General features: G+C 39.7%; 1 protein-coding gene and 1 long non-coding RNA gene across 4 annotated transcripts in view; one reads left to right on the top strand and one right to left on the bottom strand.

Annotated features, from left to right (window-relative positions):
* ABHD3 (abhydrolase domain containing 3, phospholipase) overlaps positions 1-23,842 on the top strand; it is a 24,884-nt gene extending 1,042 nt beyond the window's left edge. The window contains exons 2-9 of one of the 3 annotated variants that reach the window (XM_068932320.1): positions 847-1,010; positions 2,717-2,899; positions 4,705-4,750; positions 7,583-7,695; positions 12,600-12,773; positions 13,433-13,481; positions 13,566-13,731; positions 21,701-23,842. In XM_068932320.1, the coding sequence (XP_068788421.1) occupies positions 847-1,010; positions 2,717-2,899; positions 4,705-4,750; positions 7,583-7,695; positions 12,600-12,773; positions 13,433-13,481; positions 13,566-13,731; positions 21,701-21,879 (1,074 nt within the window). In that variant the 3' untranslated portion in view covers positions 21,880-23,842. The other 2 variants (XM_068932322.1, XM_068932321.1) reach the window with 2 other exon arrangements.
* On the bottom strand, positions 22,094-27,617 carry LOC138066016 (uncharacterized). Its single transcript, XR_011139155.1, has 2 exons — positions 27,332-27,617; positions 22,094-27,094 (listed from the first exon to the last, which is right to left on the bottom strand). It is a non-coding gene; the product is annotated as an uncharacterized lncRNA (long non-coding RNA).

Here is a 27,617-nt window from a genome sequence, read left to right as displayed (position 1 = left end):
CCGTGGATCAATGATGGGCGTGCCTCACTGAATGCTTAATCACCTTCAAATACGCCTAGCAAAAGATTTATGACTGTTGAAGACATGCATGTTGCCATAACCGTTCATAGAATTGCTGAGACCATACCCTTCCTCTTCATCCAAAAAAGGCTACTTTCTTTTTGTCCGAGGAGCAAAACGAAGTGTCAGGAGGACGTGCTACTATTGCTGTGCATGGGTAACAGTTTTCCTCAAGTCTCCTATTATTGCCCTTTTAGTGCTTGCATGTTGAAGAGTCAGTAAAAGACAAGTTTAAGAAATACGGTTGTGAATATGTGAGCCATTTGGTACGCAGGGTTTCCCACATCAGGTGGTACACAGGTGGAAGCTTTGAGTACTAGAGGTGAGTGCGGCTGTGTGCTGTAGTATGAGATAGAAGGAGAAGGAGCATCCTGCTAGGTTAAAATAGGTACTACAAGTGTACAGTCAAAGTACACGGACTAAGCTTAATTTCTGTGTGATGCAATAAAATTAGTTAAGTAGAATCTTTCTCACTTATTGTGAGACAGTGTGTTTTTGATTCTTAGTGAAGGGTACAATGCTAGTAAAAGCAGACCTTTAAAAAAATATGTATATATATCAGAAATAGATAATGAAACCATAATGTCTAGTGTTCTTCATTTTTTCTGTTCGGCATTTTGGCATTTTGTTTCATTTTGATTCCTTACCTTATCTCTTTACCATGAAAGCAAAAAGCATTGCAAATAAATATATGAAAGAAAACATTTTACTGGGAGAGGGTTTAAACAGGCTTTCATTGATTTTTTTTCATGAATGCTGATGCCTGACCATAGTCTCTCTTCCTAGAAACCCCAGCTGGTGGCCAGCAGTGCCCGTTTCTACCGCTTTCTCGAGGAACATTGCCCTGTTGTGACAGAAACTTACTATCCCACAATTTGGTGCTGGGAAGGTCGGGTGCAGACACTCCTGCGTCCCTTTATCACATCCAGACCCCAAGTACGATACAGGAAGTAAGTGCCTTTCTTCTGGAAAGCTGTTAATTGTGTAGCTGAATAGTGGTTACCTTACTCTGAGTGTGTAACAGCTACCATCATTGCTCAAGCTTATGCCCCATCTGTTTCGCTTTATGCCCCCCTTTATGACGGACTCCACTGATCCTGTGCTTGGAACTGTCTCTGTCCTGGATTCAATGTATAGTAGGTTTAAAAGGTAGGGGCTCCCAAATGGCTGCATTATAGCTCAGGGAGTTTTAGTGCACTGAAATATTGGTAGCAATATAGGAACTTAGGTGGTTATATGTTCTGGTGATTGAGTGCCATCGATTTGCAACGGCCATGCGATCATGTCTGTTCAACTGACATGTTCAACCCTAACTGTAGTGTGGCCACCTCCAGCCCGGTTTTGAATACATAGACCTTTTGAGATTTCCAGAGTAACTCTCACCCTCAGGGTTTATCTTTTGTTCTTTTATGTCTAAATTCTGGTAGAAAAAAATTATATTTGTTGTTTGTCCTCAGCTGATCTCTCTCACACAGCAATGAGAATCAGTCTGGCAAATGAGGCATTTGGCACAAGAGCTAAGGAGAAGTACTTTTATGCTCCGGAACCTGGACGCAGCACAAGTTGTTTCAGCTCTGTTTGCATGGTAGAATAGATTTAGCGTTTAGCAGCTTCCCTTAGTTTTAGTAACTAGGAAACATTTCAGTGGTATAGCCATGTCCACTTTTTCTGGCTCTTCTTGTATACCCTTTATTTCAAGGTTTATGAGGTAAGAGAGGCATAGTTCCATGCGACAATGCTTATTTTGCACCATTTGAGATTGTGTTGGCAGTACACACCAGCATTGCATCTACTTCCCATTACTGAAAAAGGGCAAAGCTGAGCTAGGGAGTCCGGCAAGGCTGATGAGCTTTAACGTGTTGAGTAGATGCCATCAGGGCTGTACTTTCGAATAAAAAGTCAAATGCAAGGTAGACTTCTATTTTGGTGGTTCCTGCACCAACCCTCTAATAGCGTGTGTTCATTGCCAGAGAAGAAGAAAGATGCTGTATGTTTCTAAAATGAGATTGAAACCCTTTTCTCATTGTTCAGTGCATGCTTAGTTTCTTGGGATATTGTCATATTTGTTGCATTCTTAAGATGAATGTTTTAAGAGTGCATTCTAGCAAAGTTTGTGGAGATGTAGGATAAAATCCTAGCTTCCCTGAAGCTGTAAAGGTATAGCAGTGTGTGTCCATGTTCCATATGTTTAAAACATGAACATTGTTTTCAACACAAAGTACCATCCATTATACGCGCTTCTTTCTTGGGAAAGGAAAGAAAAAATCTGCTAAACCTTTTAACACGTTGATTGCACAATGCTCTACCACAAGATTCTCAGACAATCCAAAGGAAAATGCAGTATACAAGCCTATATAAAATATAGGCAATGCCAAAATGCACGTTAGTTGCAAGAACTCCAGGACGTCAGTGATTCATGAAAGGCCAGCTCTTCAGATGCTGTAAACTGGCATTGCTCCATAGACTGACTGTGCTAACTCCTGTCAGCTGGAGGTATGGCCCTTGAAAAGTGCAAACATACCTAGTTAGGTGGTGTTTTATACTTTTAATGAAAAATTCAGATTTCACATCTGGTAGTTTGTGTTCTGTGAGCACTCTTAATAGTATGGATGTATTTTTAAATCTAATCATTATTGTCTTGAAATGTACCTTTCAGTGAGCTCATTAAAACAGCAGATGGAGGACAGATTTCATTGGATTGGTTTGATAATAATGACAGCTTATATTATCCGGATGCCAGCACAAGACCCACTGTCCTGTTGTTGCCTGGTCTAACAGGGACGAGCAAAGAATCCTACATTCTTCATATGATCCATCAAAGTGAAACACTTGGATATAGGTGCTGTTGTATTTCATTCCTAGTATTTTGCTTTTTCTAGTACAACTGAATATAAGTGTGTATGTGTAGAAGATGCCTTCCTAAGGCAGGTGAGATCTAGAGAAATCAGTTACATAAGGAAGTATTATTAGTAGTAATAATAGTAATAATAATAGAAGTAAGTAACAGGCAGTAAATTCCAAAGGGCTCTTTTAGTCTCTACAGACATATTCCAGATTGCAGTGGAGGAAAGCTAAGTGTAAATAGGCCTTTGCTGCTGCTCTTTAAATTACAGTACCAGTACTCACTTGTGTTAACTTTGCACTTTCCGGAAAGGGCTTTGTATTCAGCTCCAAGACTTGTGTGGAGGGGTTGCTGTTGGGAGCAGGCCTAAGAGGAGGGCAGCTTCTGAATGCAAAAATCACTTGACTCAGCAGCCTCAAATTCCTGAGTATAGTATGCAGAATGGGGTCGTAGCCTGCTCCTACTGATGATGTTTAAATAAGAGGTTTGTAACCTCTTAGCTGCTTCATTTAATTTTGTTACTAAGGGTACGGGTCAGAGTTGGGCAAGATAAGTGGATTAGTCAATATGTAGCTTCCCTTACGTAAACATATTGCTGCTACTATGCTTTAAAAGAAATTGTCATTGCTCCAGGATCTGTATTTGGAATATTACATTTTGTCGCTGCGCATTGGCTTCTGGCACTAACTACGTTAAGTTCTTCAAATATGTATATATGAGTATTTATGTTTGTGTCTGGCTATCGCTTCTCTTTTTGGAGATTTGGATAACTGCTTGACTAAATTATGACAGTAAAGCAGCACTTTAAGGCTTAAAGTACTTTTTAAATCACTTTACACTTAATTTAGCAGTAAAAAATATCAAAGTAGGAAAGACCCCAAATCAACAACTTCTTAGTACTATTTTTTTACGTATGCTGACAGAAACATCTGTGTTTGATCACCTAAGAAAATAAAGTACAAGATTAAGAAGGAGAAGCTTCAGGTCAGATTTCAACAGAATGGTGTAATTTTGTTTTTAGATAGCAACATTTGAAAAATACCAAAAGAAGTTATTTTTATTGCGTTTAACCTATCTGAAATAGATATATTTCTATTTAATAAATTTATCACAGTGAGATAGTAGAAGACCAATAGAAGATTAAAATTTTTTAAGAAAAAGTATATCCTTAAATCAAGGTAATACTTACTAGTAGAAAATTCAGCAACCCCCACCAGGACAGAGAAAATAGAAACTTCTGCCATTCGGGACAAAAACTTCCCGCCCCTGAGAAGCCATTCAACTCTTAGATTCAGCTGCTATTGTAATTTTGATTTGACTCATTTCGTGCTGTTTAATAAAATTATGTAGATTTAGAGGGTATCTGCACACAGATCCATTACGTTCTCCTTCGGAGTAGTGCTAATTAGTTTAGGCTCAGCACTGCACTGACGTAGCTCGTGGTTCATACTTTGCCAGCTCAGAGTGCAGGCAGAATCAGCTGCATATACTATCTTCAGGTAGCTCCTGTTGCTCTCATCCTGACATCTGACCTGCACTGACAAATCCCAGAGTTCCTACAGAATCCCAGTGACTTCAGTGAATTCCATTTTGGCGTAAAGGTCCTTGCACATAGGTCAGGTCTTAGGATCTGTAGGGCTGTAAATATTTATGTACTAAATATATACATAGAACTGGCTCATTTTGTATGTATTTTCATGTTTTTAATCCTTTTTTAGATAAATGAGCAATCTAAAATGATCCTGGTACAGAAACGTCTAGTGAATGATGTATATAATCAAATTTGTTTTGTTGATTTTTAGATGCGTGGTTTTTAACAATCGGGGAATTGCTGGTGAAGAACTTTTGGTAAGGATGACTTTTAAGATGGATATCTTTCCTGTATAAGCAGTATATATGGAATCATCAGTGTCTGTTTGTAGGGCTCGATTTAAATGAGAGAAGCTCAAAGCTCATGTTGAAAATGCACAGGAAAAGAACTTATCATCTAGTCGATCAATAATATGGTGAGAGTCATCTTTGATTTATTTTATTTTAAAACTTAAAGAGGCCACCCTGTCAACACAAAATTTTTGTGAACGTGACACTTTAGGAAATTATTTAAATCATTAATACCTACAAGAATAAAATGAGCAATCCTTCCACTTTTTTTTCCAAAAACACCTCAGTATCTAAAATGTACACATCCAAGAAATGGTGTTCACTCAATACAATTTGCTGCCATTGTTTTAATATACAAATCCAAATACGAGCAATGGTAATTACTTCGCTAATCACCGATATGAATTTAAACTAGATTTTGATATGGTTAATAAGCTTTGCCATTAACATTGATCCATGCTATGTATTATTAAATGAAAAAATTACATTTATTTAGATAGTCATATACTAAAAGTTAAATGTCTTTTTTTATTTTTCTCAGCAATTATGACACAAGCTCAGCTATAAAAGGAAATTTGTTGGGCTCAGAACATACATGTTACGTTTGCTGAGAAATAACTGACCGTTCCACAGATGACTATGTCTTGAAGCTAAGCATTTTCTGCAGCTAGGCACAAGACGTGATGAAATATTGCTGAATAAGCATTGTTTCTTCATATGCATTTTGTTGACAGTTCTGCAGCTGGTATGAGTGTGCATAATACTCGGTATTGTTTTGCATTTTTTTTAATCCACTGATTTCAAATTTTAAAAAGCTTAGGATGTTTTCCCATAATCAGTTAAAGCATTTCAATGCGAATATTGCCATGTTAAGAGCAGTTTTCTGCATACTTTTGGAGATGGGTCTACAAAGCAGTTTTGTGACACACAAAGTCCTTATTGATGAATTTCTGAATCGTTAAAAGATCTCTTGTTTGGATGCATTGTTTGTATTTTAGTGTAATCGGATTTACATATTTAAGCATTATAAGATCTTACTGTGAAACAACACAGCTGAAATTATAACATTTTCTGCAAGGGGGGAGGTTCTACATTTTAATATAAAATCCTCAGTTAATGAGTTTGAAATGTAGCGGAGCGACATAGTAGAAATTAGTCATGCAAGTAATTCTTTTTCTAGTCTCTTTAAAGATACATTTAAATTTACATTAAATAATAACTCTTTAAGGGTAAAAATGTACTTCTCATTCGTGTGTTTTGGAAAGTTATTATGAGTTACTGTTATGGAATAATCAGATATTAGATAACAACAGCCAATGATGTGAGCTAAGATGGTGTTTTAAAATATATTCATACAATGAGTAGATATACATTAAATTTTTAGACATTAATTGAAATAAAAGTGCAGCATTTCTCTCTAGTTCTATAAACCTTTAATCAAATATACTTTCACGTGGAATACATTAGACCCTAGTTTCCAAAAATAATTTTTTTTCCTTATAAGCTTGACAATTTAATTAAAATAAAACACATTCACACTGTTTATAATTAATCAGGTGTAATAAAGCGAACAGTGATTCATGTGGATGAGAATTGGAAATGCAGCATAAAGTGGAAATTGAAAACATTTTCAGCTTTAATTATCCAAGCTTAGCTTTTCTCCCTTCTGTATTTTATCTTTTACTTCAACTTTTTAATATTCTTCTTAAATTAAACTTTAAGTAATTAATTTCTTCTAATTAAACTTATTAAATTACCCACAGATTTCCAGGCTGTTTAACTGAAAGCCATTTAAAAAAATACCTGAAAATACATTGCTGCCTGAGGCAACAAATAAGTTCAAGTTACTCATAATTACATATTTGTATATTTATTTTTAAAGTTTATATTGAATTTTGTCAGCCTAGCTACTACCGAAAGTTGAGTCAGGGTCACTAACGTGTGTAATAACAATTGTATAGTTAAAAGCTCTCTGTTGGCATACGTGAAATCTGGAGAGCACCATGAGAAAAATTTATCTTACTGAGATTGTCATTGTAGCGAAGAGTAGCTGTCTCCCAGACAGTCCCCCAGACTGTGGGCTGTATCAGTTGTCTGCAGAGGTGAAGCTCTAAAGCAATGCTTACCCTTAAAGTAAGCAGGGAAGGAGTTAACCAAATTCCAGTGATGGCAGGGGAAGTCATTGCAAATCCCAATGCAAGGTCTGAAGAGATGCTAACGGTAGACATCGCTTCATTGCCTTAGCTAATAGAGAATTTTAATAAATTAGGTAGATGATAGTGGTGAATTCAATTATCTGTTTATTTGCTTTTACTGTGTGTAGAATCTAAATATTGGCTAGCTTTAAAATGCTAGCTCCAATACTTTGTTTTATATTTAAATGTGGGTGAAGATGATGAAATTGTCATTGTAACTTTCCTTTCTGTGCATTATAGCCCTTGTGATCTGTTTTCACTTCCTCAGAGTATTTAAAAAATATCAGTGCCTATCTAGCTCTGATCTAGTTCTGTCTAGTTTAGATAGCAGCTCTATGTTCAGGTTTCATCTAATGACTCGATGGTTGCAGATAATAAGCATATGTCAGATATGCTTTTTTTTGTAGTGATAAGAAATGTTATCACTAACTCTTTCCTCCACCTCCTCCTGAAATGCTCTGGGTTCGTATTTGCCACTTAGTGCAGTTTCATGAGAAATATTACATTTGTCCTGTTATATAAATGATCCAATATCCAGTTTGCTTTGTCCTTAAAGGATGATACAAAAGCTTATGATGACATTTCCCTCTCTGACTCATTACAGACACCAAGGACTTACTGTGCAGCTAACACAGAGGATTTAGAAGCAGTTATTCATCATGTACACAACTTGCACCCCTCAGCTCCATTTATGGCAGCCGGTGTTTCTATGGGAGGGTAAGAAATTATGTAAAAGAAGTCTCAGTGTAACTGTGATCACAAAACAAGACTGTTATAGCCTGATTATAAATTACTATGCAATATTTACATGACTTGCTGAACTGGAACTACTTGCGATCTATCTCCAACAGTCAATATTCAGAACACTTCTAGAAACTTAACATCTCTGAGGCCTTTATCTCTGTGTTAAATAAGGTTGAAATTGGCCAGCATTCAAAGGCTGAGGGAGAGGGGAGAATGAGAGGAGACGCTGACAGACAGACTGACCGACAAACAGGTGGGCGATACAATCTTTGGAAGCCATGGAGGCTGTCTTTGGAACAGAGAGAGAAAAAATAGGAACTAGAGCTACCATATCGTGGCTCTTAGCAAACTCTGGAAATTACAAGATGTAACCTCACTCTGGGTTCTGCAGTACGTGGGTTGGTTATGCTGGAAGAGATGTGGGTATCTGCTCTGGCTCCGAAACATGAAGTAGTAGTGATGTTGAAACCAGTATGGGTTGATCTAGCATGTGGCATTAAGACTTGCTGCGTCTTGGCTTCTCTCCAGAAACCGCAGCTAGAACAAACAATGATAACACAGTCGCTGAGAAAAAGCGCTTCTAGAAACTAGAAGAAATGTTCAGACAGCCTCTCTAATGACAAACATAGGAGAACAGAACTTTCATTCGAAATTCTGCAGAGATAGCGGTAACTCCCTGAGAATTCCTTTCTTTCTGACGGATTTTATGGAGCATGAGCAGATACTGCCTTGTATCTTGACACTAATCTACTAAGGACGCGTAGGAGCTTTGGGACAAGTAAAGATTTGTTCAAGCAATACACTTACTGATAATCAAGTGAAGAAGTAACTTGGGAGCCTCAAAATGAATTAAACCAGTCTTTTTCCGTTAGTGCTGCCGTGATTTTGCCAGTGTCTTCCATGTAATCAGGATTTAGGGCATTTTTCTTATTTTGCTTCAGAATCATAGATCATAGAACAATTTAGGTACCAAGGGACCTCTAGAGATCAACTGGTCCAAGCCCTTGCTCAAAGCAGGGTTAACTTTGATGCTAGATCACGTTGTGGGGTCCTTATCCAGTCAATTTGTAATATCTCCCATGATAGAGATTCTTTGGGCAAATTGTTCTAGTGTTTGACCAGCCTTACTATGTAAAGTTATTCCTAATATCCATTTGGAATTTTCCTTGTTGCAACTTGTGTCCTTTGCCTCCTATTCCCTTGCTGTGCAGCTCCAAGAAGAGTCTTGTTGTCTTTCTTACAACCACTTTACGTAGTTGAAAACAGCAATAGTATCCGCCTTTAACCTTCTCTTCTCCAGTCTATACAGATCCATTTCCTTTAGCCTCTCATATGTCACGTGCTCCAGTCCCCTAATCATCTTGGTGGCCATCTCCTGGAGTCTCTTACATGTGTCTGTGTCTGTCTCGCCTGGTGAGCCCAAAACTGGACATAGTACTCCAGATGCAATATCGTAAGTGCCAAATACAGGAAAATAATTACTTCCCTAGACCTATTTACTATGCTCTTATTAACACGGAACAGCATGAACTGTTTTCTTTATTGCTGCAAGGATGCATTGCTGATTCACGTTCAGCTTGCCCAGCTGCAAAACCACTTTCTATTCCAGTCAGCCCACCCCACTTCAAATGCAATAAGGAAGCATCCAGAAGGTTGAACGTAGTCAGGAGTTTATTGTTCATCCTGTGGCCTTCTGCCACTCTGCCTCCACTTTTGGCATATCAGAATGTACTTGTGCCTTAAGATCAAACAGTTGTCCTGGAAGATCAAACAGTATTCTTGGGACCCTAGGCCCTTCAGGGCGATCTCACGTGGGATGCTGCTAACCAGATCCCTGAACAAATTAAAGTCAATTCTCTTGAAGGCCGATGTTGTGATTCTGCTGCTTACCTTCCCCACTTGCTCCTGATTATAAAACCCCCCACTGAATGACCTCGGCAGGCAAGGCTGATATTCAGCTACACATACCTGAAAAGTTCTTTGATATATGTGAGTAGCAAATCCATAGAATATTTCCCCTAGTTGGGTCATGAAGATTGTCCTCAGTGCTCTCCAGAAATCACCTAGTTTATTTGCGTCCTCTGTTGTTGTTCCGATCGATGTCGGGATGGTTGGAGTTCCCTGTGATGATGAAGCACAGGGCCTGTGATGATGAAGCTTCTTCCAGCTCTCTAAAGACTTCATCTAATTCTTCCTCTTGATCAGGAGGGCTGTAGCAGATGCCCGCCATGATATCCCCCTTGTTGGCCTCCTCTCTGATTTTGATGTATGAACTCTAAATTGGCAAATAACCTGCACCGGAGAAAAGTTCTCTATGTTCAAATGTGTTCTTCGCTGAGTGCAAATCCTCCTCCTTGTCTTCCTGGCCAGTCCTTCCTGAAGAGCATGTTTGCATCCATCACAGCATTCTTGTCTTGTGAGCCTGTGAGCCGACCATGTCTCTGCGATCCCAACACCCAGGCTTCTAGTTCTGTTTTTTTCCCATGCTGTGTGTTTGTGTACTGGAACATGAGATGGGCTGCAGTCATGCTGCTTTCTCAGGGAAGCATGAGAGCCTCCCCTAATCCTTTGGGTACTTCCTCATGGCCCTCCAGGCCTTCACTTCTCTTCGGGCTTTGGTCTCTTCCCCTCAATAAACCTAGTTTAAAACTTGGCTCATGAGGTTAGCAAGCCTGTTGGCTGCTATCCCACTTTGTCAGATTGATGCTCTCTCTCCCCAGCTCAGTCTTGTTTGCATGCAAAACATGAAATAACATGCTGTATTGCAAGAACATGTTTTGCTGGAGATGTTCAAAGCCAAAGATACGCCTTGTGCACACTTGGAGGCTTGTTTCAATGTTGAGATACGGTTGAGAGCACAGTAGTTCTTCCTGAGTAACTTCATGTTTGGTGCACCGTTACACTAAAATTAAGAGGGCCTGGGTGTATTAGGGGATGCACTGGGTTTTCAGAGCAGAAGGAGCAGTATAAGCTAAACTTTCTGTGCATGGTCCACGGCCCTCAGTATCGTTTCTGCCCTGGGATTAACATAATTATGGTATCCTAAGTAGTAGCGGAGTCTGTTAGTACGGCACAGGGGATCTGTGTTCTATTCCTGGCTTTTACCTCACCACTACTACAGGGTGATTTTTAGGCAAGATGTTCCACCTTGTTCCTCCAATACTTTTTTAAAGCCCTGAACCACACAGAGAAGGCATATGCTTAATTTTACATAAAACTGGAATAGTCCTTAATCATCCACATGGGGACTGTTTCTGTGCTTCAGAATTAATTGGAGCACTTACATGTTTAAAATTAAGCAGGAGCAGAGATCTCATCAGGGGCATATTTTGAAAATCATCCACTTATCCTACTCTTATAACAGTTTTTATCATTTATTTCTTTTCAAAATTTTCTGAATAGCCAGTTAATTTATACATTAAGTGTTTGGCCAATAAAGAAGAAAAATAATTATTCATTTCACAAAGGTATAAATATAAATGAAAGCCCACTTGCTCTCCTGATGCTCAGCATTGTTTTGGAAAGGGCCTATGTTTTCTAACAGAGAGATTTCTAAACCTTCTCCCACCGCATATATTCTGTAAATTTCATTAGGAAGTGGCTTTTTGTATAACTGCAACATTTTTATTGGTTTATAGCTCAATTTTCTTCTTATACTAAATGGACCGATGACTCATAGGTTTTCCCTCTTCTGTGGGTGGCAGGGAATACATTTTACCTATCTGCTACGTGTGTCACAGGTGACCCTCCCCACTGGGTTCACTGTGTGAGCTGACTGCAGGAGCACACCCAAGTGATGTTTGTTGTTCTTTCCTCTGCTGCTTCCTACTAACTGGCAAGTCTTTGGAAGACCAAAAGTTGGTCTCTCTTTTGCCTTGCTATCCTGTCATTCAGTAGGTTATGCATGGGGATAAAATCTCTGTGATGGCAGGCTGGTTCTTGACGTCAGTGTCTCCCAAAGATGAAGGCAAGGTACAGAGAGCTGGTGGTCCAGGGAGCTATATTAAGCTATAGAGCTAATGATATTTTGAGTTAAAGGTTGATATTCAAACGATTGTTGGTTTCCAAGAAAATCTGGAGCCTCAGACAGTACAGTAAGACTTCTAGTTTTTCTTTTTTTTTTTCTTTCACTATCTTTGTGCTAATTTAATTTTTCTACACCTGAAGAGTCACGTACTGGTGAAATCCCCCCTTTCTTCATCTCAATTATACATCATCAGTGGAGACTATAAGTTGCAATTGGTCAGAAGGGCAAGACTTAAGCCATTTATTTGGCTCATAATTTTTTTGCTAATTTTATTAATTATCTACCACTTCATTCTTTACATACTTTGTGCTAAATAACAGCTGTATTCTCTCAAATGTATGAGGTGGAATAAAGGTATTGCCTTCAACTCAAAAGATAGCTTCATAGTGAGGCGTATCAGGGGCAGTTTGCATTTATTGGGCAGCCTGATCAGATTTATCGGGAAGACGGTAGTTTTGTTCAAGAGTTCTAAGACCTATGAAATATTGTCAAACTTAATAAAAATTTAGGAGAACCTGCTCCTTGAATAAGGTACATTGACTTGACCTTTTATTCTCCTTCACTGATAAAAGTATGAATAGTACATCTCTACTTATTTTAAATGCACTATTCTCCACATTCCACACAGTGCACTCAGTTCCTCTCTGCACGTAGAGAACAAAAGCAAACTTTGTGCGTCAGATGTTAATTACATTAACTACCTTCTAGAAATGCTAGGCAGAACTATATGGCTGGTAAAAGAAACTATGTGGAAAAACAGACAAAAAGGTGGCTGATTGTTATATTTACTTTAAACCACAACAAACAATTTGATAGTATATATGTTTCTGTTTTTCATTTCTGTTTATAGCATGCTTCTTTTAAATTACTTGGGCAAAACTGGCAGAGACACTCCTTTAATGGCAGCTGCAATTTTCTCTGCGGGTTGGAATGTTTTTGAATCTGTAGAATCTCTGGAGAAGCCACTCAACTGGCTGCTTTTCAACTATTACTTGATTACTTGTCTACAGTCCTATATCAGCAGGTGAGTTGCCTTCTAAATTATATAGCAAGGTGGAAAGATGTTAGCATGAGATCTACAGCAGGTATAAAGAAGATTGTCAAAGTTAATACTGTAACAAGTTTTCACATAGCTGTTCACATGTGTGCATTCCCCTGTAAGTTTTGAAATTAAAAAGACCTTTTTGCAAGATAAATTTTCATCAATGTGGCTAAATTTCTCTGCTCCTCAAGGGAGACAGCACAAGACCAATGCACTTCTTGATTCACGGGTAAAGCAAACTGTTCTATTAATTTGTGGACATATGCACATATTGAGCTTGAGTGTATTTTTATATATATTCTAAGTTTTAGAAGTCATCCTCACTGCAAAAACATGGAAAGGATTAGTTCGTCCTTCGCTTTATAAAATTAAAGTGTATTTTATATTCCTAAATATTTGATTCTCTTTGGCATCTTTCTAATGACTCATGCAGATTCTGAATATATTTCTGGATGTGCCTGCATAGGAACAAACAGTTCTCCTGCTTTTGGATTCCAGACAGATTTTTTAATATGACAGAAAATTAAAAACAAGCATATTATTGAACTGGGAATTATTTCTATACATGTATCTGTAAAGCAGAGGACATCTATTTGTAAAGCAAAAAAGCAAAGCCCTCCAGTTTTCCTCTTTCTTTATAGGCATCGACAAATGTTGGAGAAATTATTTGATATGGATCTTGTGATGAAGGTATGTGAACATATTACTTCTGCTTTAGATTGACACTGTTTTCCAAATGCTGACATAGTTCCCTGTTTGAATTCTGTACTTCAGGCTAGAACTGTTAGAGAATTTGATAAGCAGTTCACTTCAGTCATGTTTGGCTACCGTACAATTGATGATTATTATGAAGACGCTAGCCCATGCCGCAAGCTGAAATCAGTAGGAATCCCAGTGTTATGTCTAAACTCTGTGGATGATGTTTTCTCACCTGGTCATGGTAAGTTTAGCCTTTGAAAAATATATTTCTCTGTATGTGCAATCATTAAGACAAATTATATAGGTCCAAGAATGAACTATGTGTGGAGTTTTATTTAAATTTTACTTGTACATAGGATCAAAACCTCCCAGGATGGATCAGTCTTGTGATTTATTCTACAGTGTAACACACTCTAAAGACAGATAAAACGTGCGATTATAGAGAGGACTGATTAGTACAGAATGCAGAAGCTCGTGGGGTGGCAGTCATCTAATCAAGTGTCACCTGCCTACATCTGATCCAATCTCTTTAGGTTCTCTTTATAGTTGAAGAAAGAAATGTGCACTTTTAGGATGTGAGTTATCTCATTGTAAGGAAGATATCAGATGTATTGCCCCCCAGAAGTTTCCACTTACATCCACTGAGTATGAAGAGAGCCTATAGTGAGGAGCCCAGTTACAGATTTCTGGAACGTTCAGAGTTCAATGAAAGTTAAATCAAGTATTTTTTATTATCATGCTTTGAGATAGTCCCTATAAAAAATTTCTGGGACTTGCTTATGTTTAAGATGACTTGAAATCCTCAGTAACTTTTGCTGCTCATGATTTCAGTGCCATAATCTCAAGTGCCCGATAATTAAAAATAGGAAAAATTATAAGCTACCATGTAGGCCAAAATCTAGGATAAGGGCAAAGACATGGACAATATGTGCTTCTAGGAGACAAACGGATATTAACAAAAATCTAAACACAAGATGAAACTGGCCAACTAGCAGCAATATTAGCTAGTAACCAGTAGGCTGAAAAGTCTGTTTACCTTTTTCTTTCTATTTTCTGCTAAACACATGGTCATTGTGAACATTTTACTCTTGATCTTTAACCATGTTGCTAACTATCTTAAAAAGATCTACTAATTCCTGCAGTCTGTGCATTGGTTACAGTGTTTGAGAAGTGAAAGAGAACAAAGTTAATGTGGAGGAAAAATTATATACTCTCCTTAACTATAGTTAACAGCTGGTTGAGGACACCCTCTTCAGCAATTAACACTTAACAGATGAGAACAACATAGAAGATTAAAGGAACTGGAAGACACTTTGTCTGTGTATATATTATTTGTTTGTGCCCACGTATACCACACATACAGAAACATGCACATGCATGTTACTGCTCCTGTTTTGAATACCTGTTAGAGATAAATGTGACATGAAAAGGGCTGCTCCAGTAGAGTGCACTAAGCAAAGACAGTCTGCTTGCTTATCTTCTTTGGCCCTGACATTGGCCAAAACAGTCATGTAAGATCAGGGCAAGCGTGCAGTAATACTGCTGCAGAATACTGCATCTGCCTTCAGCAATTTGTGGTTCGGGAACTTTCCGAGCCAGAGTAAATCCCTTTGTATCTACTAGCCCCTACTAGACTTTTTTCCCTTGAAACTGTCCAGTTGCTGTTTCTGTTATAAGCATATGCTGTCCTGGAAATGAGAGTTTCTGAACGTGGCCATTACCCTAAAATCTGTGTCCAAATGTAAAAACTAGCTAGTGATTCTGAAGATAATTTTTAGTGGATCTTATGACCGTTGGGATGACTTCCCCCATACTCCCAGAAGGAAGGTGATCCATTGTGTCATGCTTGTGCCAATAGGTATCTTGGAGAGGGAACAGTGGCTTCACCTCTGCTTTTAGCTTTAGGTCGGTTTGTGGGTTCAGCTCTAAAAAGGAAATAATAACTGTGGCAAAGCTAACTAGCTAGCACAGGTAAAAACAGCAGTGAGAAGGTGATGGTGGAATCACAAGTCTGGAGGATTTGTTAACCTTTTCCAACCTATTCTTACTGTGACTGATACGTTTGTTCGCTAGATTAAAGCTACTGCAGATACTCCTTCCCCTTGTCGCTTCCTTTTAGAATATAACCTCCAGACCTCAAAAGCCAAAGCCTGAGCCCATGTGGCTTGGCTGTGCAAAAGACTGTGTCCCCTAGAGTACATCTGTAGCAGACCCTTCCTGCCTTGGAACTGGTCTTTAAAAGAAACACAACTCTCAGTGAACAGTGGGGATGGTTTCTCATGCAAGATTAAGTATCAAACTTATTGTCAGAACTGAACAATAAAAAAAAGCCACAGAAGTTTTGCAGCATGGAGAGAAGTGAGGGAGGGCACAATGAAGAACCTGAAACAAGACATCAGTCTGTTGTAATGACCATCCATCCTCTTAAAATCTGATCCCAACCTGCCTTTCTCCATGAAAATGTCTGGGTCATTAGGCCACCACTCATTGATTCCTTGTTCACAGAGTTATGGTGTTGCCTGTAAACCACTGCTGTAGTGGTAACTAGTTTATCTTAGGAAGGGCTGCCGGAGCAAATATTGGTTTACAGCTAAGAGCACAACCCTGTTATCTGTGTGTATCCTTGGCTCCTTTTTTGTTGATTTGTGCACTCCTGCTGTGAAAAGTGTTGCTGGCAGAAGACACAGTGCACTCTGATAGCAGCCTAGAAATTGTGGCTGCTGACATCAGTTGTTGGAGTTCATTCAGCATGACACTTTCGCTGACTGCTTTATGTTAGCAAGGGGCTGGTGCTCTGGGATGTGACTTCATTCTCACAACTTGCTTGTTACTTCTGACTTAAAAGTGTGTGGAGACATGCAAGCCTTTGGCAACCAGAGGCAGCTTCCACTAACAACTGTATAATGGACTCAAGGCTGCAGACTTTGTTCTCAGCCAGACTCCAGGCTTTCACTCACTTTGGGGACTGGTTATTTCATGCCTCATCTCTCCCAGTAATACCTATCAGCTTTCAAGCTACCTTCCTCTTCCGTTGTAGACAGCTGTAGTTGCAGACACTGGGACAAGGATTAGAAAACTCATTAGGGAGAGCGCTGTGCCAGAATTCCTGTGTGTTCAAATTTCCTGTATAAAGCCAGCCATGCCTTCCTACAACAGATGACAGGAGGATGCATACCCAAGTCTGCTTTGCCGCTACACGGCACAGAGTTGTTCAAGAGTGACTTTCCTTCAAAAGTGCAGATGATGACTCTGCTGCCTCTTACTACCTGACCAGTTCTTCTCATGTAGCTGTTGGTACACTGTGTACTTCCCAGCAATTGTTTTTGAATATATTGTGAAATGTGCCCTTTGATCTCAATCCAGGACTGGGAAGCAACAATTCATTCCCAGTCCTTCCTTGATGCTCTGATGTTTAAAGTTCATAGAGCTTGGCAGCTGGTGTATCTGTAGTTTAATTCTGCAATGCAGTTGTCAGGTTGCATAGTGCAAGTTAATGAAAACAAATGCTTTCTTTTATTGCATGAGACTTTTCTCGCCATAACTAATCTAAACAAGCCACTGCTTGAGGAAATGTGTAATTCAACCAAGTCAAGCCCTTTTATTTTATAAGTGTCAGAAATAAATTAAAAAGATGCAATGTCAGCATTCACTATCAGTGTCACATTTAACTTTTCATCTCAAGTGGCATTTTTCTCCTCAGAGACTTTCAGCAGCATATTAACTATTCAACTTAAATTTTGTAATATTAATGCTGAGCCAGTTGCTGCTGGTGAGTGTTGCGCTCACACTGAAAGCCTGCCCAGGCAGTTGGATGCCCTGCCAGCTTCTTCCTGATCCCTGCACTAAGTGGATATTTGAAGCTCAGTTAACTTTTTACTCAACTCTCTGAACCTTTTCAGTCCCTCAGAATCCAGACTTAAGAGTAATCATTCCTAGGTGTTATTTTGCATCCTATTATGTAAACAGCAAAATTGAATGAAGTTGTCTGGAAAGACCAAATGGTCAAGGATTGGAAAAAGATTGAGAAGGATAATAATTATTAGGGTGAGAGTGTAAGTAACATGGAGAAAGGAACCAAACAAGGGAATGGGAAGTCTGACAGCCATGAATTACTTAAGCCTATGTTGCTTCCTATGTGTGGTTTTCTTTTTTCTTTTCAAAAATATTTTTTGCAGAGAACATACAACAAATTCATTTTGAACAAGGAGATTCTGCACGTACATATGTGCCTCATGGTTCTGTGATCACAAATAACAAATTTGTGCACTATTGGATCAAAGAGCAGTACAGATTTTGGTCAGTGGAAGCATAAGGTACAAGGTTACATTTGGACAAAAATGAACAGTAGTGTCTTTTGGCATGCCACCCTATATCCCAGAGTGCATTGCATCCAGTGCTCCATTTGTCTGCTCTTTACATTGCAGAATTTGCTCTGCTGCATTGTGGGTTTATTTGTGGATGGCTAACAATCCCTGGAAACAGCCTTGAGAAAAGTATCACACCACAGCCAAGCATCATTTGCATTTTGGCACTGCAGAGCAACACAGCATTTTCAGTTCTCTCCTGAGAAGCTGCAGAGCAAGAAACTCTGCTGGGCGGTAGTCATAAAAATGGTGACCCAACTGAATCAAGATTGACTGTGTCAAGAACAGGCTTTCCTGCTCACCATAGAGTATGTAAGAGCAGAGATGTAAGTAGGTCAGACCTGACACCTACTAAAAATCCTCACCGCAGATGTAAATAAATGGCTGCATATTCAGCACAGTGCTGGGGCTTGTGATAAGAGCAATGATCCATGGCAGAGTCCTGCTGTAAATGAATGGTAATTAGAAAAGGGAGAACTTCAGGATGGGGAAGATGACAATCATAAAGACCTGTGTGCAGCTCATACCTTATCTGGCACAGACGATAACCAGCATCAGAGTGCTGCTAGGCCTTTAGGAGAGAGTTTCTGTGGCTGTTTGGAAGCAGGCAGCACATGGCATCCACTACAGTATTGCCAGTCAGTTTGGGAGTGAATAACTGACCACATGCAAAATGAATGACCATCTTGTTTTTGCACAGCCTCAACTGGTTAGAGATGTATTCAGGCCAGTACACAGCTGGTGCTGCATCAGAAAGGATCAATGGAGTTCCAGTGCTACCTTTGATTCTTGGACATCAAATCTGTCTCTCCCCAGGCGCTCCTCCCGTATATCCTGCCTTATAAGCCAACTCATCAGTACCCTCCATGCCCAAGGAGGCAGCTGCAGGATGGCTGTGGAAAGTGTGATTCATTGCCAGGAGCAGGAATGAGGGACTCAGGCCTGTGCCTGATTCCTGCTTCCCCATCAGTGTTCTGTTTAACGTGGCCCATGCAGTACTGGAGGGAGGAGGAGCAGATGGTTTGGTACAGATAAGTGGGCAAAATCCCCTGCAGTGGGCAGAAGCTCACATAAATTGCAGCCACCATCTGTACACTGCAGTGTGTTCATCCATGGAGTCCAAGAGAGCCAGATCAGAGATTCATGGGCAGATTAACTGAAGCAGCACCCCAGACAAGGGTTTGCTGTGGTCTGAAATTATGCACATGCTGGATTGCAAGAAATAACACATTGTTTTCTGCATCTGTTTCCAGCCTGTGCTGTTCCCCAGTCCAGGCTGGCAGGCCCAAGGTTTTCATTTCATTGACTTGCTTTTTAGTTTTGGCCTTGCCTAAGTATTGCTTTAAAAGACCCAGAGGTGGTATGTGCAATTTTCCTGCTGAACAAAGAAAAAGTCCAGGGACTTTTTTTTACAGAGTGAGAGTTTCTTCCACCTAGAAAAGAATCCAAAATACTACATGTCAGACTCTAAACTGCTTAGATGTGTGCAACTTTGAAAGGAGAGAAAGAGTACAGAGGAAGGAAAGTGAAAGAAGTGAATAGCCACAGAGCAGCAGAGAGCCTCGTATATTCTGCAAGAGAATCCCCGTTGTTCTCTGGAGCTAAGTCTGTGTCCCATTCAGGATGCAGTCAAGTACCTTGTAGTATGGGCAGGAACCTTATAACACAACATTCATAAATGACACTGGCCTTGCTTCAGATGCAGTTGGTTTAACCTCTGTGCTGCAGCCCTGGGGTGGAGCAGAGCATGTCATTCCACACACTGCTAGTAGGGACCTGTCAGGCACAGACTGCTCCCCAGACCTCCCCAGGGCCATGCTTCTGCCCAGCTCTATTTTAACTTGCACTCCCCTGCGTCTGTTCGCTACAGTCATGCCATTCAAGATCTTCCGTGTAACTTAGTCTGGCCTGGAGTCGCCTTTGGCTAAGGAATGGGTACCATGCTGTTATTCTAGTTGCTGGACGTTAAGGCAAATCAACATCTGAAGCACACAACAAGGCATTTGCCAGCATCCAAGTGAACCTAAGGAACTTGTGCATAAAGAAGGTGGTGATAGGCAGGGATAAGGTCTTTTCAAGGATAATGACCTTTGAGATAGCAAAGGGTGCAGGGGGGTCTTTGTAGAAGTTTAATCAGAAAGGGGTGTAGACAGCTGAACCCACGAAAGTCAACCTGATTAACGGTCTCTCTTTAAAAAATGATTTTTAATAAATAAGTCAGCAGTAGAAGTCCCACGAATGACTCACTGCTTTGTATTGTAGTACCAAGGCATTTTTGATTTAGCAATGTATGACCTAAAACTAGATTTATTTTCTTGTGGAATCATAACCTTTTTTAGACAATACAGTGAAATCTCTATTACTTCTGTTTGGACAAAGCATGTATTCTTTTGCTGTTGTTTTTTTCTGTCAGTCCAGAATAATATAAAGTAATCATTTTATTTCATTTGTGAATGTTATGTTATAAGGTTCCTGCCCATACTGTAAGGTACTGGACTGTGTCCTGAATGGGACACAGACTTAGATCCATAAAACAGCAGAGATTCTCTAGGAGAATATATGAGGCGCTCTGCTACTCTGTGGCTATTCATTTCTTTCACTCTTCACTGTAATGTACTGAGACTTCTGCTTTGTTTAGAAATATATTTAGTATACTTAAAGCTTCGGAGAAAATGGCAACTAATTTTCCACAAAGTTCCACTGCTATGTCAGACAGTTCATATGATAATACTGTCATCCTGTCGCACTGAAATACCATTTGTAAATTCATTTGCTTTCTCTGTTGTTAATTGACCTTTCTTTTCTTTCATAAAGGGAACTGCCCAAATGATAGTGACCATTGATTATGCCATGCATCTATGCTCATTCAAACTAGGACTTAACTGCAGCCTGCCCATGTGCATGTGCGCATCTCAGGGTACAGTGCAGTGATCACTTTAAGCTAACCATAGGCTGTCACGGACCCACAGTCCTCATGACGGTTCCTGCTACCTTTCATATACTGGCATTAACATGGTGAACCAGATCAGGGAACTGATCCAGCTGAAAACTAACCCAGCAGAAGAAAAATCCTTGTACTGTTCAGTCTAATATTACTTAAATCATTTTCTAGCAGTCACTATTCAGTAGAATACCACCAGCCTACTATGTAACATGGGGCAGATTTCTGTGACCTTGTACATTTGTTTGCCCGTTGTCTTTTTCTGTTTATCTTGCTTATTTAGATTGTGCGTTCCTCAGGGCTCTTGCTGTCTCTTGCTGTGTTTGCATGGTGTGGTCTAAATATGTAAGTGTAAATGTAAGGCAAATTAGATATAGTCATGATAATAACCCAGGATCACCTTTAATACAGCTGATAGGATATCTCACACAGAAAATGCTATAACAACATTAAAGGTTTCTCTTTGGAGACTCCTACCAAAAGAAGGGGATGCACTCCTAAGGTGCCAGTTCCTCAGTTGCTCCAATACCAACTATTGCAACACAGGTAAAAATTACAGGCTTGATTCTCCTTACACTTACACTATTTATACAGAATTGTAAATTTATATTAACATGAGAGCTCTTACACCAGTGTGACCGAGAGAAACATCAAGCCCAATGATTTCTGAAACTTTCACAGCATCTGGAAAAATCACACAGATAAGGTAAATTAACGATGAAGAGAGAAACGGCTTTTAACACATCCATGGCACCAAGTCCTGCAATCTGTTTAAGCTATGTCGTGCATATTTATTCATGTACATACATATTCTCATATAAATCAAAAACATTTTGAGAGAAATTATTCAGGTGGATTGTATTTCACAGAGAGATAAGGACTTAAACTTTTTTCTCCCCTTTTAGCTATACCAGTCGAAACTGCCAAACAAAATGCAAATGTTGCTTTGGTTCTGACTTCTTGCGGAGGCCATATTGGTTTTCTGGAAGGAATATGGCCAAGGAAGTGCACTTACATGGACAGAGTCTTCAAGCAGTTTGTGCAAGCTATATTTGAGCATGGAAACAAAATCTTTAGCATGTAGCTTTGGACCACTACTATAGCACAGTGGCACATTCTGACAATTCAGCTTAATGCACAAACATTAACTACTGTAAGCCAGCAAATGGATGAAGTCCATTACTACATGCAAAAATATTTTTTGCCTAAGATTTTGTAGCAGGAAACTAAATATTATGTTGTCACTTTTGTATTTATTTTTAATATGCCTTACTAAGGATGACCTTAAATGAAACAGCATTCTGCATACATCAAATTGCACTTAACCGAAACCATCAACTAGGCAGATTATAATTCCTCAGGATTTTAATTTAAACCAGTACGTATTTAGGAGACTTAACTTAGATGGCTTTTAATATTAGACTGGCAATACTCAAATAATGTTTATTATCCTGCCATACATAGTACAAGTTGGCCCATTCCTTAAGGCACCAACGGTGAATATCTTAAAATATGAAAACAAAAGAAGGAAGGTACACAAAGAAGCACTGGTTCTTCAAGTAAGTCTAAATTTTAGCATGTAATTACATAGCATTAGACTGGTACCTGCTTTTGCTGTTTTACCCTAAAAGAATTCAAGATTTAGGGCTAGTTTTTGTTTTTTAAATTATGCCAATGCCATACTTGTCTTACATGATAATTTTTTAAACGGTTAGGTAATTTATAGTGTTTACATATAACCAAAAGATTCTTTTAAAACAGTACTGTAATAACTTATGTAATTAAAAGACATTTTGCCTTTCAAAGTTCATGTAAAGCTGTGTTTCTCATGTATGTAATACATTACTTCATATAACTGGTAAATTCAATGATTCTATCTATTATGTTTATATGATCCTGCAAGACCATTTCAGTTTTTAAGGAATAAATTATTAGAGGATCAGGAGATTGTGATATAGTCTGCTTTAAATTAAAAAAAAAATCCATCTGAAACCTTTGTCTCTGCTATTGTTTCAGATAATTTCTAAAAAGAGGGCAACAGAAACTGTTTAAAGAAAGCAGTGGGGTGGGAGGCTGGAGCCCTGTCTTTCACAGGTTTGTTTATTTGATCACTCGTCAGCCCTTCAGCAATGCTTGGACAAAGCACGGAAGCCTCTGGAGACTGATTTGCAGAGCCTCCGAGAGGCTCGCTAGACATCAGTGGTCTCCCGAGTTCTGAAACGCAGCGATAGCTAAAGTGGATCCTTGAGGACAAAGGACGGTTGGATGTTAACTCATGTCCTGAAGCTGCTGGGAAGTCCTAATTAAGGGCATATTGAAATAAAAGAAAGCCTTTTAACCAGCTTCTGTGAAGGCCTCCTCTCATGCTAATGAGTGATTTGGGCCCAGCCACACAAGATTAGGCAGTAAGGATGCCTTTGCATTTTTGCATTTTTATTTTTATCTTGTGAGTGCGGTCAGTACAAGAAAAACTCAGATAAAAAAGCAAGTCTGGTCTTCTGTCTCATGCAGGAGTGAACAGTCCTCTTGCAGGGCATGTTTCCTAGTAACAGCAAAGGCAAAGGAAGAACAAAAATACTTTTTGTCCTGAGAAAAAGAAGAAATCAGGACATACTGTAAGAAGGCTAGTTTTGTGGGGTAGAAGGTTAAATTTAAAAAAAATTAGACAAGTGCTTTCAAGTTTGGATTTTTCAGACAAGGCATTGACCACAGCCCAAATAATAACATGTAATGTATTTCTGCTGTAATAAGCAAAATGAGGAAAGTGACATGTAAAAGAGAAATGAAGTTTTGTGCATTTTGCAACCACAGATGAAACCAACATATTAGAAGGGTGCCTTATTCATTCTTATATTTATTTCCATAACAGAAGTTTTTATGTTCCTACAAACACAATGAGCAATAAATTGCGTACTTAGCATTATATTCGTAGAATTGTTTCGGTACAGTACTGTTCAAAACTCACCATCAATATTAAAAACTTAAAACCACTTTTATTAAAGACATACTTTATTGCTTAAATAAAAGTAACATGATTAATGTCAGAATTACTGTCTCTTTGCACTGTCTTATTTTATTTAGGTCAATACAAATCCACATGGAGGCATTTCTCTTTAAAGCTATGTCTATAAAAGTCTGTAATTTGTTTTTGCCAGATATATAGTGTCTTTCCTTACACTCTATTAGGAAAAATGCATTGCTTCAAACACTCTTTGCAGAGTGGCAACAATCAAATTTTACTATGGATATCTTCAACCTTTCCCAGCCAGATTTTCTGAAAAACATAACGTAGACAGCTATTGCAGGGAACAAAATGGCTAGCAAGAAGAGCTATGAACATTTTTCCTATGTATTATCATTGTAGCCTGTATGCATAGTTTTGCCTGCCAGCCAAAATACTGACCCCAGAATCTGCCCTCTGTTCAAAACAGTGTGAACTCATAGGGTCTTTATTTGGCTTTCCATGTGATCTGAGTATCCAGACAGCCATAGTGATATGAAATGTTGGAGAAAACTGTTAGGAATCTATTCACTCTCTTCAACACTTAAGCATAGTTCTCAATGTATTCATTCCTTGAAAGATGGAGCGTAATAAAAATGAAATTCAAAGTCCCAAAACTTGCAGACACCTCTTAAAGAAAACTTTCCCCTTTGTTCAGAATCACAGACTAGTTGAAGTTGGAAGGGACCTCTGAAGATTGTCTAGCCGCCTCCCTCCCTCCCCCCCCCAACACACACTCAAAGCAGTACATACTATATACACGCTCCAAAACGTCCATTTCTTCTCAATTTGTTTTTGGAGTCAGTGCATGATACTGCTTTTTGTATCTGTGAGGCTTCAGTCAACCAGAAACCATCTGTGACATTAGATGTCTCAGCACTGGACGTGACAGACCAAGATTTTAAGGTGCAATTTATTAAGTTCACTCTTGCCTAATAGACCTTGAAAAACTGAAGATTTAAAATTGAAAGGGAAAAAATGGGTTTACAAAGGCAGAGAAACTAACCTGTGGTATATATTTCACACTGAACTGAAGAAGGAGGATTAATGTTCTTCTTAGAAACCAGGATATGGAATAGTACAGCTTACAAGACTTGCCAGAATGGGCTATGAAGAACAGTATAGAACTGCAGGGGCTGGTGTTGAGAAAACGGCAAGAAAACTCTGGAGACTGCAGGCAGGTCTACCTGTTCATGCTAGTACAACATCAGATATCACACTTCAGGCATCCCCGTACTGGATGTTCCAGAGCACAGTCACGCGGAGGACTAGACTGACTACTACAGAGAGATCAGAATGGGGCTCCATTTTCAAGAATTACTCCCAAAAAGTGGTTTAGGAAGGTGGTTTAGCTCCTTACCTCCTCTCAGCTGCAAGTTGCATTTTTCAACTGAGACCTCGTAGCCAGCTGTTTGAGCTCTTGCAGTCAACAACATGCAGAAGCTTGCTTATCACAGCAGTTCCCAAATGTTTCAGGCAATGTCCCCCTTCACCTTTCCTGTAATTGTCTGGTCTGCTATGCACCATTCACGTATGTACATAGTCACTGTCTGGCCTGGTCCCAGGTCCCTGTAAATCAGCTGTCAGCCTTCCCTCTGGATGTAGCTATCTACAGTCCTTTCTCTCCTCTTCCCTCGCAAAAGAGATTCTTATGCTCAACATGTGAGCAGATTGGACAAGTCCCAGCTCAGTTTATACCCACCTCCCCGCAAAAGCAAAAAAAAAAAAAAAAACACCCAACCCCACACTTTCAACAAGGCAATGAGGGCACACTCCAGTCCCTACGTTCCCACCTACACAGAAATTTCACAGGGGAACCATCTCTTTCACCTACAACTCCTATGGCTAGCTGGGTCATGCCAATGGCTCAGATCCACCAGGAAAAAGTATTTTAGTCCTGCTCGTGGCGCTAATGAGCAAGTACACCACGTTCTCCTCAGGCAGCTCAGCTCAATGCACCGCGGCCCTGGGAAAGAAGAGGCAACCTCTGTTTGCCCAGCCATCCAGTTGCTGCCACACACATACCACTCTTAGCTTGAGCTGCGTGCTATGGTTCTCATCCCAGGATGCCAGTGGGTTAAAGAGAGCCTTATAATGTGAAAGATAAGCAAGAAGAAAGAAAGAAGGTATAAAAGTCCAAGAGAAACTCCCTGGGATCTTTCCACACACCTCTAATCTATGCACTGGATCCTCGAACAAGGTAAGTTAGCAGTGTTTCTTCCCACCCATGAAAATTACTCCTGCAGCCAATCTACTGTAGAATATCCCTTTTTTTTTTTTAATTTTCATTACAACAGAAGAAAAGGAAAAATCTGCCAAATACACCAGAAGCCACAACAGCCAGCAGCTCTGCCTTCATTGGGAAATCTCTTCCCCCAAGGGATCCAATTTTCCTGTCTTTTTTTCTACCAGAGATGCAAGAACCAAGCCTCTTTTTCCTGGATGGGGGTAGGGGAGCTTTTTGAATCTGCTGGCCCTATTCAGGGCCCTATTCAGTCTCAGCTGCTCTTCCAATCTCTTAAAAGATCTATACATTTAGTGAGTGCCCAGCCTGCTGTAAGAAAACCACTAGTTTAAATCAGCTTCACACGCGGCCTTAGCCAACCCGTCTGAGTCTTCTGATGCGCTAGGAGCGCTCGCAGGGTTAATTACAGCTGAGAGGTTTAAGTAGCTACTACCTCTTGATTTGTCAGTCACCACTTTCTGACTCAGATGACATAGCTAACTACCAGTAGGGCAGGTTCAGTGTGCATTAGCACGTCAAACAAGGTTGCAAGATTTGTGCCTTAGCAGGACCGCTTTGGCTGTGGCTGAGTTTAGGATCAAGAGCACAATCCCCTAACTATGTAGCCTGCCCTAAGGCTGCACTTTCAGAAGCGGCTGAGCCAATGTTAACAGCTCTCTGATGCCAAAAGGGGAAGGCTTGCTTCCCTCCTCCTGCCGGCCTTGTCCTTTCTTATACTCCCTGTTTCCAGTCCTACGGTCCTCAGCCCTTCTTTCTCTGGCAGAAGATGATCCAATTTTTCCACTGGGTTAATTTTTTTGCTAGCTCAGTGAGTTAAATTTGCTTGCTGAGAGGGGTCCAGCATGTGTTAGAGTGAGGCTGGCACGAGGTAAGGAGTTGGAGGACGCAGCTCAGAGCGTGGGAAGAAATGGGAGAAAACAGCAGGGAAAGAATTCCCCTTTTCGGTGGCAGTCAGCTGTTACATAGGGTAATGGCATCTCCTGAGACTGTAGTCCAACGAGGACTTTCACTGCAATAAGTGAGATGATCCATATATCAGTTGAGTTGTTGCTCCTGTAAAAAAAGGCATAACCTAGAAGCAAGTCACCTTTTCATTTAGCTGTAGCCAACAGGCACTTCACCAGCATTACACTTAAAATTGGTAAACAAGGCTAAACTAACACAAAATCTTTTGGGGGTGACATCTGCTCTATCCCCATGCTCCACTTAGGTGAACGCACCTCTTCCTCCCTCCCCAAGCCCCTCAGTTCCTCAGTAAATCCATGCCTAAGCACTGCTGTTCACACTTACCACGACTTCTGACGAGGGTAAATTTTCAAAAGTTTTTGTTCTTTCGGGAAAGCAAGTGACATTTGCTAACACTTTCACAGTGTAATCAGTGCTTCAAAATGCTGCCACCTTCTGTGAAAAGTTAGAAGTTTACTCATATTCTTCTATCCCATGAATTGTTTTTTCCCAAGTTTTGGAATTTAAGAATGCTTTCCTGTTTAGAACATCCCTGCTGTTCATCCTTCTACAACAAATTACTATTCAATAGAAGGCTGTGAGAAAATCTAGCTTTACTTGCTTCATGTTC

Source organism: Struthio camelus, chromosome 2 (assembly GCF_040807025.1).
Source record: "Struthio camelus isolate bStrCam1 chromosome 2, bStrCam1.hap1, whole genome shotgun sequence".
Lineage (NCBI taxonomy): Eukaryota > Metazoa > Chordata > Aves > Struthioniformes > Struthionidae > Struthio > Struthio camelus.
The sequence above is the reverse complement of the archived record's forward strand: the minus strand, read 5'-3'. Positions and strand labels throughout refer to the sequence as shown.